Here is a 12,145-nt window from a genome sequence, read left to right on the forward strand (position 1 = left end):
ACGCACCATACACATATTTTTTTTTCTTTTTCGAATCTTTGGATCACGTCCGTGCTGAACCGTGGAGTGGGATCGGTTCGGATTACGGATCAACCGTGATCCATTGCACCACTAGTCAGCAGGATCACTATACATGCATATCCTCTGGATTAGTATTCAAAGTTGTCATTTTAGAGGCAGGATTCATCCTCTCATGCACTGCTACTTACGAGAGGCGTTTTCAACAGGTATTGTCATCCTCTCACGAGGTGCTCCATTATGTCTCTCTGTCATTGTGGCAGTCTGTCACAAAGTTTATTATAGTTAGATGACTGCTCAAAAAAATCGAATGATGAAGAATCCATGAATCGTACTATCATCACATAACCAGCACTGGCCTTGTCTTCCAATCCTTCTGTTTTAATGTGTCTAAAGGATGTCTCAGTTTTAATCATTCACACAGATAATGAGAATTTGTAATAGTTTCATGGACAGCAGACCTTATTGTGTCTTTCTCCAGAGATCTTGTGAGGCAGAGAGATGGCATGTAAGGACTCCTAAGTTAAAATCTGACATTTATGGAATTAAAGGAAACTTTTTCTTTGATATTTATCTATATGTGAAGTTTTTATAGTGACTTTTTAAAATAAAATTAGTTTAGGAACTACTCAAATAAGTGCCTAGAGGCATTTAAAGTTCACTGGCAAGGCTTATACTTCTTGCTCTAAGACTTTATTGCAAAAAATATTCATGTTGAAAATGGTGGTGTAAAGACTCTGATTGTGTTACTTTGGTAACAAATTGCTAGATGTGTATCAAAATGCACAAAGTGCCAGGATGTAACAGGATACTTTAAGTTCAGTTGTTTTGGCAGAAATCCAAATCTGAATTTGAGTCCAATGCCAAAAATGAGGTATTTGTTCCTTAGTCCATTGTCACATTTCGGTCAGTTTGGTTATTTAGCGTGCCATGCTGTGTTCTGCCTTTTCTTCAGTGTGGGTGTGAAATCGTTTCCACTTTTTCTGTCCGTCATCCCAATAATGTAAAAACTACTAACTTGAATTTCATGGAACTTGGTGGAGAGGGAGAAAAAATGTAATCTGGTGCCTTAATTCTTTTTATTTGTTTATTTTTACCGTTTGTATTCCTGTAGTTATTAGAACAGGATGCATTTCAAGGCCAGCTCAGTTAAACCCGTTCTGCCGGCTCGTCAGGCTTTAAAAGTATCGTTTGACCAAAGTTTTATCTTCAGAATGCCACGCCCAGGAACATCTGATGAACACAGGGAATTATATATATTTTTTTAAATTCAGGACCACTCAGCTTTACAGCTTTCATTTGCTTTGTCGGGTTTAGAGTTTTCTCAGTTTATAAAGACGCACGGTTTCATATACACTATGCATATTTGACTGTTTATATTTGCATGATTAAACCAGGCATAGGAAAACTATGTATCAACCACTTACCTCCATCACTGTTTTGGCAAACTGTGTTTAATTGTTGTGTTTGGGACATGTTTACTCTAAATATTGTTTAACCTGTTGCTCCTTCACCATCCTGATCCTGCATAGATCATTAATGCACAAGTCTCAAAAAGGCCATTGTTTTGCTTATATTCAAATATAAATAGGTCTTTAGTTTATTCAGATTGTGAATCTAAAATCACTGAATTGAACCTGAATTTGTTGAGGGGGAAAAATGTACTTAAAAAAAAAAAGATGTTTGCTTACAAGCAGAGGGTCACACGTGGTTTAGACAAATGTTTGTCTTAAAATGATTAATATATATGTTCGTCTGACATCTGAACCATCATAGGTGGTATCCTGGGCTGTTTAAACTGGGGTGATCATTGATGATGATCTAGACCTCACAAGGCAAATGTTTAACTCTGCACTTTATTAAATGTGTGACATTTTCAAATACTATCTTCCATTAAAATTGTTATTCTCTGAAGACTTTTCTGTTGACTTTATTAAAATGTTTTCTCTTCAGTTCTATAGTATTCATCAAGCATCTTAAGCCACTTCCAAATTCTTCATGTTTTGCTTCTTTTGTGTTAAAGAATAAAAGTGTTTATACCAAGTACTAACTTTCAAATCTCGGTAAAATTGTACAAACACAGTTTTTCTGCACCTATTTCCATTTTCCTGGCAAAATATAAAGGAAAGAGAGGCAGCGCCAGACTTTTGCACTGTATGTCATTAGTAGCAATCGGTGATTCGCTTCAGAAATCAAGTTTCCAGGACTCAAAACTGCTACTGCTCTGGTTCCATCTAATATAAAGAGCAGCCACAAGGTGGCACTACAGGATCAGTCCTGCAGCATCAGCTGTGTTTGTCAGTCAGGCAGGTTGACTATTAAATGTTTTTAAATGACCAAATATTTGTGTGAGTGACGCTGCTTCAAATATTCAGCATGTACCCAACATGCTGCCTCTGAAGTAAACACATTTTACTCCAGCTGCTCCAAGAAAAAGTTTCCAGAAAGTTCACTAAATGAATATTTGTCTGATGAAATGAGAGCTGCCAATTTATCAGTGGTCTGAAGTGGTATGCCCATGAGGATCAGAAGTCTAATATTAATTTCATATGAAAACCAATCAAACCAAACTCAAAATTTTCTTTAATATCAATATTTAATAGTTCATCATTAAAAGTGTCTTCTAAACAGTCTGTTAGAAACAACATCTCTAGAATATTTTGGGTATAAAGTAGCTGTTCTGTTGTAGTAAGAAGTATGGACACATACAGCATAAACACTACATACTGTATTTCTCTCCAATACACTCTGACTTCATCTGTATCTATTATATTTTATTACTTGCAGTAACTGAGGGAGCCAAAGTGGTGTAAACTCAGCAGTCTTTACCCAGCAAAAAATAATTCTTCCAGTTTTAAACATGCAGACAAATGTTCCAAAGCACATCTAGATCCTCCTCACCACTTCTGGCCATATAGACCTCACCAGTGGCTTAGACAGAGGTACTGCAGTTCGTTTGTGCCACTGTGTTTTGCCACTTATGTGAAAAGGCCTGTCTATTGCCCAACTCTGCCAACATAAAGTCAAATATTCTGTTAAAACCTGACAGCAGTAATACTACTACTAATAATAAATACTCTCTGTTCATACAGCCCTTATATAAATAAAATATATAGGAAATCCAATAAATAAAAATATTTACACAATAGTCATAAATCAAATCAAAATGATTCCCAGATGGTGGTTGCACTACATAAAACAAAAATCAACAAAAGGCGGAGTAATAATGTACAAAATGTGTCAAGAATTTATCACAAAGACGTGAAAAAGCAGTTTGTTTCATCAAGACTAGAAGATCAGGTGGAGAAAAATGCAGTTTTCCATACCACGGGGGAAAAGCAAACAAACATTGGAAGCACTTGTTCACTGCAAAGAACTAAACTGCTATTGTTTAAGGGGAAAAAAGCAGCAGCTCTCAACATTTTAAACCCACAACACCGACCGTTTGGAGGGGAAACGAATGCCTGCCCAGGACACTGCGCTGTTGAAGAGGGGAATCGCATAATTACAGACGTGTCCTTCTTGTGTTTACATACAAGCGAATGAAGACAAGAGAGGGTGCGGTGAAAGAGTTGCCTGTTTTTTTTGTTTTCTTGACACAGCAGGAGCCACAGAGCTCTAAATGCCATTCACTTAATGTGACATCATTGTGAATGATGCAGGTGTTTGTCTCGCTGATCTCTGCTGCTCCTATTAGATTTGGGTTTACTTCAGTTTCCTTCTGCAGTCCGAAGACATGCATGTTAACGGGTGATGTCAGTGTGCGGGCAGTAGGTGGGACTATACCCTCCTGCAAACAGAGGAAAAAAGTATCTTCCAGTTTAACGATTTCACCCAAACACATGAGATATCATCGGAAAGGCCAGGATATCTTCTATTGAGCACATCATGACTTATTAAGTTAGCTCAAATAAGTAAAAAGATATAGACCAAAAACAAATGTCCATTACAGGAGACATAAATGAACAGGCTGGATCTCAGGAGGATATGACAGGTTAAGCGATTTGAAGTGCTTAGAGTAGGTGAATGTGGCTCGAGCCTTCATAAATACCAGGTTAGACTTGCACTTAGCTTATGTACCAGACTGAGTATTAAAAAAAGTGTTAAATGAGACCTGCTGTGTGTTTTTTATTATTTTCTGTCACTCATGTACTGTTACAGTGGTGGCTACTTATGTTAAACATGTCTCTGTTATGGTCATTTCAGGCACATAGCTCCAGCTATGGATAAAGAAGCTCAACCTTCTGTTTGCAAGGGGCAACCAATCAGAACAAAGTTGGGAGGATGGGTTAAAGGGAGAGGAGTTAGAATAGTGGATCAAGGGGCTGCACTAAGGCTCATTATAAAACATGTGAGGATTGCTTCAAGCTATGGGTTGCTGTCGGATTAAGTCCAAAATTAAAATATGATACTAGATCCCCATTAATGACAGATTTTGGCTGACAAAAGACACCAAATATACATTTACTGTACTTTTACCTATTAGCAAAATTTCTGACATTTCTCCACATGGTTCAAATGAACAGTTTAAAACCCCTGTCACGAATGCCTCCATGACAGCAGCTGACAACAGTGCTAGTCACAGATTATCAAATCCCTTTAAAATTGAAAATTTTCAAAGTTGCTGCTTTTCTTGCTCATTTCTCCAGGGATAAATGATAACTTCTGTAAGCCTGGTGGCAAGATTTTAAACCTCGTGTATTTTTTTTTATTAAGAAGTTCAGGTGGAATATGAATAGGTCCATATGGAGAGATGAACCAAAAATGAATTATGATGCAAATGTACAGCTTAACAGAACATTTTGGTGTCTTAAAAAAATTCAAACTTGTTCCATCAGGCAGCTGTTCCAGTCGAAAACAACTCCAAAACTTAGCAGACAGACAAATATAGGTGAGAGGAGAGAAAGTGTTAAACTTTACTTTGGGTAGAGGCCAAAACAAAATGTTCCTCTCGATCATTTGGAAGAGTTGTTAAAATTTTGGTCTGCTCAAAAGGGCAGAATAGGTCAGATTGTTTTGTTCACCTGTCTTCTTATGACATATTGTTAAGGTGCTGTGACCTCTTTGCCATACTCATATACAGATCCTTCATTTAGGAAAATATTAAGCAGCTCTTTCGGCACAAATTCAATTCACGAACCTCATGGAACCATTTCTGGACACATGTGTCGTACATTGTACATCTCCTGAGGGTGTTCCAGTTGTACATCTTCACCAACAAGTGCAGTGGAAGCAATGCAAAAACTGTTGAATGTTTAAATCAACAGCCGCAACTCTGCACAGTGTCCTTTGCTGTCCGGGGTTCAGAGATGAAATGAGAAATGTCTAACGCTCCAGGGCTGGAAACGCCTCAGAAAACTTTCCCGCAATGGCGCCTGTAGGTTAGAAATTACATACAGGCATCTGCACACTCTGAATTATGCCTCAGACAGTTCAATAGTAGGAGACCAGATCCACACTGACTCCTTCCCCCAAGGAAGGAAAACATGCAGCAGTGTGTGTTTGTTTTTTATTTTCCTGTTCTCTTTCCTCCTTTTCTCTCCTTTCTAAAGAGTTTGAGCCTCTGGCTCTTACGCTCTTCCTCTCTTTCCTTCTCTTCTTTTCTCTAGCTAGGATGGAGGCTGATGGGACCTGACATGATGGTGCCATTGTCCTCACCGTCAGTTAATGTGACCCAGGGGGATGCTGTCCCCGTATGCTTGGCCTGATGGCGAAGAATGCAAAGCGCTTCATCTCAGAAAATTGGTGGGAGAAAAAGGGACAAGGAGAAAACAGCTGTGCATGGAGGTAGACTGAGAGCTGCAAAATAGAAGAGGTGTTTTTACAAGATAAACAGGAGGTAACTTGATGCACACAAAAGCCTGTGGGGCCTGAAAATTACCTGAACTTTTACCTCGACGATTGCACTGAATGGTTGATGATATCTATATAGATCACAATGAGAAAACTCTTAAACTAGGCCAGCTCCAATTGGCTCACCATCAAAAGCACTTATTTTTAATTCATTTGTACACCAGCCCAAGTTGGGTTGTTTTTAAACATGAACACCAATGATTAACTCTCTATTAAGAGCCAACCTCATGTGGCCATTTGAGGAACTGCAGTTTCCAAAACTTCCTCATGGGCTTCATTATTAATGCTGCGTTCCATTTGCCTCAGATGTCAGAGTTATTAGAGATCTCCCGAGTAGAGCACGTCCCTGTAGTAAATTAAGAAAAGCTATAAAAGCAAAAGCAAGCAAGAGGAAGAGCTATTCGTGTATCATTAGCATTAGCATCATAATATAGATTTTACACATTTACATGCTCTGAAACCATCTTGGATTATGAAGTTGAGGTTGGTGATGCTATTCCATCTTTCTAAGGTGGAAATTTAACTTGGGTGGGTGAAAATTCCAATTACGAACTCCTAAATTCCAACTTTTTACTTCAAATGGAACACACCATTAACCACAGAGATTTTATACATTTGTTTAATCCAGATAAATACTGAAGTGTAGATGAAAAACATCAGTTTGATAATTTCCCAGCAAGAAATTGTTGTTATTGCTAAACTAGGCTAACTGTCTGCGTTAGTGTGCTTCATACCTGTGCTTCTCAGGAGAAGGAGCAAGGTGCAGTAGCTAGCACTGTCACCTCAAAGTAAAACAGCTCTTGGGTTTCTTTTGATAACATTAATTTCAAAAAAGTTTTCAAACTATTATCATTTACAATGAGTTCCTTTAAAGTGGAGGAGGTAGTGAGTAGGAGAACACAGACAGAGTTCCCATTAAATGACATGAACACTTCCAATGTTCCTGAGGTCTAACATTTGCAGGTGACTGACAAAAAAAAAAGAGTACACAGAAAGCTACATTTGAGTCAAAATAGCTGCATGCTAGCTGTGACTATTTCTTTGGAATGGAATTAGATTTTTTTTTCTAGCTAAATTGGTAGCCACGTGTACTGATCACCTGCTTCACCTGTACTCAGGTAGAATTATTTTGAATAATACAAACTGACTGTTTCTTTTTGCTTAATTTGACTCGAAGTATCAAGCCCTCCCCTCTAGAGTGGCCGGCAGTAGTATTTTGTTGTTCTTTTGTTCTGCCCATGTTTCTATATTACGGAGCCCCGCAAGGGACATGGGAGAAAAAATTAAGATGAACTTTTGCAAGATCTCGCAAAGGTGTATCTTTTGTGACCCAACCTCCCCCAGAATTCATAGCATGGCCCAGCCAATTCGTTTCCAACAATGGCAACAGCTAGTTAGTTTTAATATTACTCTTTCTGGGTCACAAAATAAACTTTTAAGATATTTTTAGGCGTGAATGTAGCTGTGTAAACTTCAAATATCTGCCCGGTTTATCAAGAGATCACATATTTGCAAAAGTGCTCCGGCGTTTTCGGAGACGTCTGTTACCCACCAGCTTGAAGCTAACGGGAGGTTGAGGTCCACTACAGCCGGGGGGAACACCGCACTCCCGGTACATCGTGCCTCGACCTCCCGGTCGGCTACGAGCTGGCGGCCTCTGAAGGATGCGACTAAAACATTTGCGAGATCTCGCAAATGTTCATCTTTATTTTTTTTTCTAACATGTCCCTTGCGAGGCTCCGTACCATATGGCCTGTACAACCGCAATTGAAGCACACTGTAGTGGAAAATCTTTAGTAGTTGGACATTTTTATAGCTTTGCAGCCTATTGAAGCCTGAGAGTGGATTTGAGATATCCTTGGGTGAAATCTAAACATTTATTATACGAGACATTTGGTCAAGTGCGGTAATAACCTTTACCAGCACAGTCCATTTTCTACAAAGTGATGGTTCTGCACTGTTTTCCTCCTGAACCTGACTGTTTCCTCTTATGAAAACACCCCTTTTCATTTTTTCGTGTCTTAAAAAAACTCCTTGTTTAATTAACCACATGTTGGACGAGCTGTCCCAAACTCTGGCCCTTTTGGCTTACGCCAAAGCGTTTTCGTTTTTGTGTTAAACAAGGTGGAAGGCCGCACTCTGAGTTGCTGCCGCTCAGACAGTCACCTCATTTGCACTGTGGGTGGAGTAGTTCTTCTGTCTGGTGTGGTGGTAATAAGTGGGTTGAGATGGATGTTGCCCCTGGACATGTGGCCCCTGTCCTGCTCCCCCTCCAGTTCCTCCATACATCCCTCCATAGGGTTGAGTATAGAGATCTGGGACATTCTCTGTGCTCTGCTGCCTCCGGGTTGAGTAGTTGTGTCTCCGGGTGGAGCTGTGCAGAGAGGTGGAAGCATGCGCTGGGGCGGAGGTCTGCCTGTGGACATGGCGGGCATTTGGCTCCCATGCTTTGAAGGCCGAGTTGGAGAGAAACGGGTGTGTGGTTGTCTTAGAGAGGCGTGATTGCTCGAGGTGGCTGGGGGGGATGGAGATTGAAAGAGGGGAGTGGATGTCGTGGTGTGCTGGCAGGGGTTGGTGATGGATGTATGACTTCTCTTTAGGTGGAATGGGCACAGGCTGGAAGGCAGGCGGGGCTACAGGCTGGTAGTGGGAGAAATCCATGAGAGGGAAGCTCTTGTAGTAGCTCCGAGATGCAGTTTCAGCTGCAGAGAGACAGGGTGGAGACAGTCTGTGAGACAAAGACAACCATCGCCGTAAAACCTTTAAATACCCGAGAAGTCTCCCCACCCTCCAGGCTTTCAGTTTGATGGGCATCGAGAAAGATCGGAGCTTTAGCCCAACATTAATCTTGTCGAATCTGTTTTTTATTTTCAGACAGATGTGACCATGAACAAAGGTCTAGTTCTATTTTTAAACATATGGTTTTCTGTTGTAGTAATACACTTCTCCACCACCGTGCTTGACAAGGTTTGGCTGATGTTTGGCTGATATGCTGTGCTAGGTTGTCACTAATCATGGCGCTGTGCATTTTGCCCAAGTATTTCCAGTTTAGTCTTGTCTGTCCAAAGGACACTGTTCCAGACGTCTTGTGGTTTGTTTAGACGCAACTTGGCAAACCTAAGTCGTGCTGCTTTGTTCTGTGTAGAGACAAGAGGCTTAGTTTCTGACCAAATAAGCCATGCTTGTTCAGTCTTTTTCTAATTGGATTACTAAATTGATGCAGGGCATGAGGGATACTATATTAACACACACCTGAATGCTCAAGACCAGCACCTGGCTGCTTCTGACCCTCTTAATTTCTATGGAAGCAGTGAGGTTGTATTAATTTTTTTCCTTCCAGTCCTTTTCACATGACTGTTAGTGTTGTTATTTTCTATAAACTGTTCAGCATAAACTGTTCAGACTACTTCCATCAGGCAGGAGGTTCTGCAGTATCCAGTCCCGAACCAGCAGACTGAGAGACAGCTTTTTCCATCAGGCCATCAGACTGCTGAACACTTCGTAGACACCTCACCGTCACTTACCAGAACTTCAACATTATGCACTCCATACTGTACATAAATGGCACTTGTTTTGGGCAATATTCAACTGCTGACCTCTGTATATCCTTTTTGCATCTGCTGCACCAGTGTACCTGCACATGCAATGTGACAATAAAAGTAGTAAATGACCTTTCCTCAAATCTTAGTCTTTATAGAATTTGTCCCAAATTTAAAGTTGCCAAAGAGGAAAAAATAAGCACAAATGGCTATTATTACTCTTTAATTCTATTTTATTCCTTTAACCAATGGCAACGTGTGTAGACTGTGGGATTTATGTACCAAATTTGGGTACACTCATTCATAGTGTTAATAAATATAGCTTTCTGCTCACTTCTTGCTCTGTCACAGTGCAGTGTTACAGTAGAAGTTAAAAAGTTGGGTCGGTAGCGCAAACATGCTATATTTGGCCTCTTTAAACTTGTTTACACTTTGAAATCATTTTCAATTTATCACAGTCTGATGCAGTTCTGAGTCACATGCAGAAGCAGGCTAAGAAATTAACTGTCAATTCACAAACACATGATCTGTCATCATAGGAGGAGGGCTCAAGTCTGAATCACGGTTAATCCATGATGCATTTCTGGCCTCCTGGCTCCAAACTGTCAGCAATGTCACTATTGTTTGAATATATCAGAAAGCTTTTATGCAACTCCTGTAGGCAGAATTGAAAAAAATGATCTCCTCACAAATGGACCGTGTTAGCATGAAAATGCCCTTTTTTATATGCGTAAAAGTTTTTAAAAAGTACATTTAAAGGAGCGGAAAGGAGGGAGTCAGAGGAAGGTGAAGAGAGGATCTGAAAAAGATCAAAGGGCAGGCTGGTTGTTTATGTATTTCCAACTGGCATGCCCTTGAGGTGAGTGATTATTAGTGGCGTTAATCTTCTCTTGAGATACTGGAGGGCAGGAGGAGCAGGAGAAACTGAAGAGTGCAATGGAGATGTTGGAGATGTTGGAGGTAAAGGTATGTGTGTCAGGAAGAGGGGACACAGCGATGGAGGTTTATAAATACCCTCGCCCTGAGTCTGACTCTGCTTGTGCATGTGTGTGCGCGTGTCATCAGCACACACTGCATAAACTAAACACTGAGGTTATCGCCGCTAGCTTCCTGGTTACATGAACAGTAACCTTGTCTCTGAGTGTGCTTTCATTGTTTTTGCTGGAAAATCAGAGTACACCGACAAAGGTTGCTTCCGCTCTTTTCAAAAGCAAATGTATTTAATCTCAGCAATGTCATTTTATTATTTCATCGAAAAGCATAAAAAAAACTTTGAGAACAAGTGAACTCCTATCATGATTCAGTCTGATATTTTGTTGAGCAGATGGTAACAGTTTCCTGCTTCTGTAATGGAAAACAAGCACAAGTAAAAATGTAATTACATTTGCCTTTAATCTTAACTGCGAATGTTAGCATATCCTGGCAACTAGCTTCAGAGCCAGCTGAGGCATAAGGAGAAGGTGCCGCTTGGGGCCCTTATACCAGGAGGGGCCTCCAAGAGCACACGAGACAGGTGACAAATACATGTTTTGTGCTTGTGATATATCAGTAGTTATCACAGAAGAGAGAGCAAGTTATTTAGATAAATGCGTTAACAGCCACTATAAAGGTTGTGCTACATGCATAAGTAACAAATGAACAAGCATGTACAACAAGCATATAATGGCCCTAAAATAAATACGGCCCTGTCCCAACTTCTTTGAGAACTGTTGCTGTCATTAAATTCTAAAATGTGCTAATATTTATCTTAAAATGACATATTTTCTCAGTTTAAAAATTGTAATGTTTGATGTCTTCTACTATGAATAAATGTGGTCTCTGTTTTGCCTTCAGAACAGCCTGAATTCTTTATGTCATAGATTCAACAAGGTGCTGAAAACATTGCTCAGAGGTTTTGGTCTGGTGATAGTACCACCATACAGTTCATGTTCCACTGCATCCCTAATCTGGTGGCTATGGAGGCCATTTGTGAGCTTACTGTCATGTTCAAGAGACCATTTGAAATGACTTGAGCTTTGTGACATCATGTGTTATCCTATTGGAAGCAGCCATGAGAAGATGGACACTCTGCGGTCATTAAGGGATGGAGTAGTCAGCAACAATACTCGGATAGGCTTTCTTGTTTTAATGATGCGAAGATTAAGCACCATGGTAGCACCCACACAATTTGTAGCCAGCAGAAGTTTGAACTGCTGAAATAAGGCAGGATGGATCCATCCTTTGATGTTGTTTCTAAAAAATTCTGACAGTACCATTCAAATGTTGCTGCAGAACGCAATTGCTTTGAAGATGAGGAGCAGGTCTGCAACCATTTGCGGTCTTCAAAGTGACTTTGGTGTCAAAAAATGGTGATAGAAAAGCAATAAGTCAGAGTCAGTCTGCTATGAGTTTCTGATTAAATGGGGTCAAGTGGGCGATTATGTCCAATTAATTTTTCTGAAAATGGTGCGATTAACTGTGATTAACTTAGATCAGAGAAAAATCACATTCAGTTACTTGCATTCAGAGTCCAGCAATAACTTCACAGATCTGAGGTTCCAACACAGCTAGTGTTGTAGTTGCTGCGGCACGGCAATTTAACTGCAGACGATATAGGAACTCAGCAACCTTGCTTTTATGTAGGAATAGAACAATAATATAACCAGATGGCAGCTAGAATTCAGCTGCAGTTTTGTAATCAGAGATTTGCAGATGTGGAAAAAAGTGAGGTAAGGTGGTGCAACTAAAGAAAAGAG

General features: G+C 40.1%; 1 protein-coding gene across 1 annotated transcript in view; it reads right to left on the reverse strand.

Annotated features, from left to right (window-relative positions):
* Positions 1 to 2,605: 2,605 nt before the first annotated feature.
* The window catches only part of shisa8b (shisa family member 8b), a 22,914-nt gene continuing 13,374 nt past the window's right edge, over positions 2,606 to 12,145 (reverse strand). The window contains exons 3-4 of the mRNA XM_013912960.1: positions 7,424 to 8,573; positions 2,606 to 5,817 (exon numbers count right to left, since the gene is read on the reverse strand). Coding sequence (XP_013768414.1) covers positions 8,026 to 8,573 — 548 coding nt within the window. The 3' untranslated portion in view covers positions 2,606 to 5,817; positions 7,424 to 8,025. The remainder of the gene's footprint in view (positions 5,818 to 7,423; positions 8,574 to 12,145) is intronic.

The sequence above is a fragment of the Pundamilia nyererei genome, unplaced genomic scaffold (genome assembly GCF_000239375.1).
Source record: "Pundamilia nyererei isolate P.nyererei 1_Seehausen unplaced genomic scaffold, PunNye1.0 scaffold00005, whole genome shotgun sequence".
Classification (NCBI taxonomy): Eukaryota; Metazoa; Chordata; class Actinopteri; order Cichliformes; family Cichlidae; genus Pundamilia; species Pundamilia nyererei.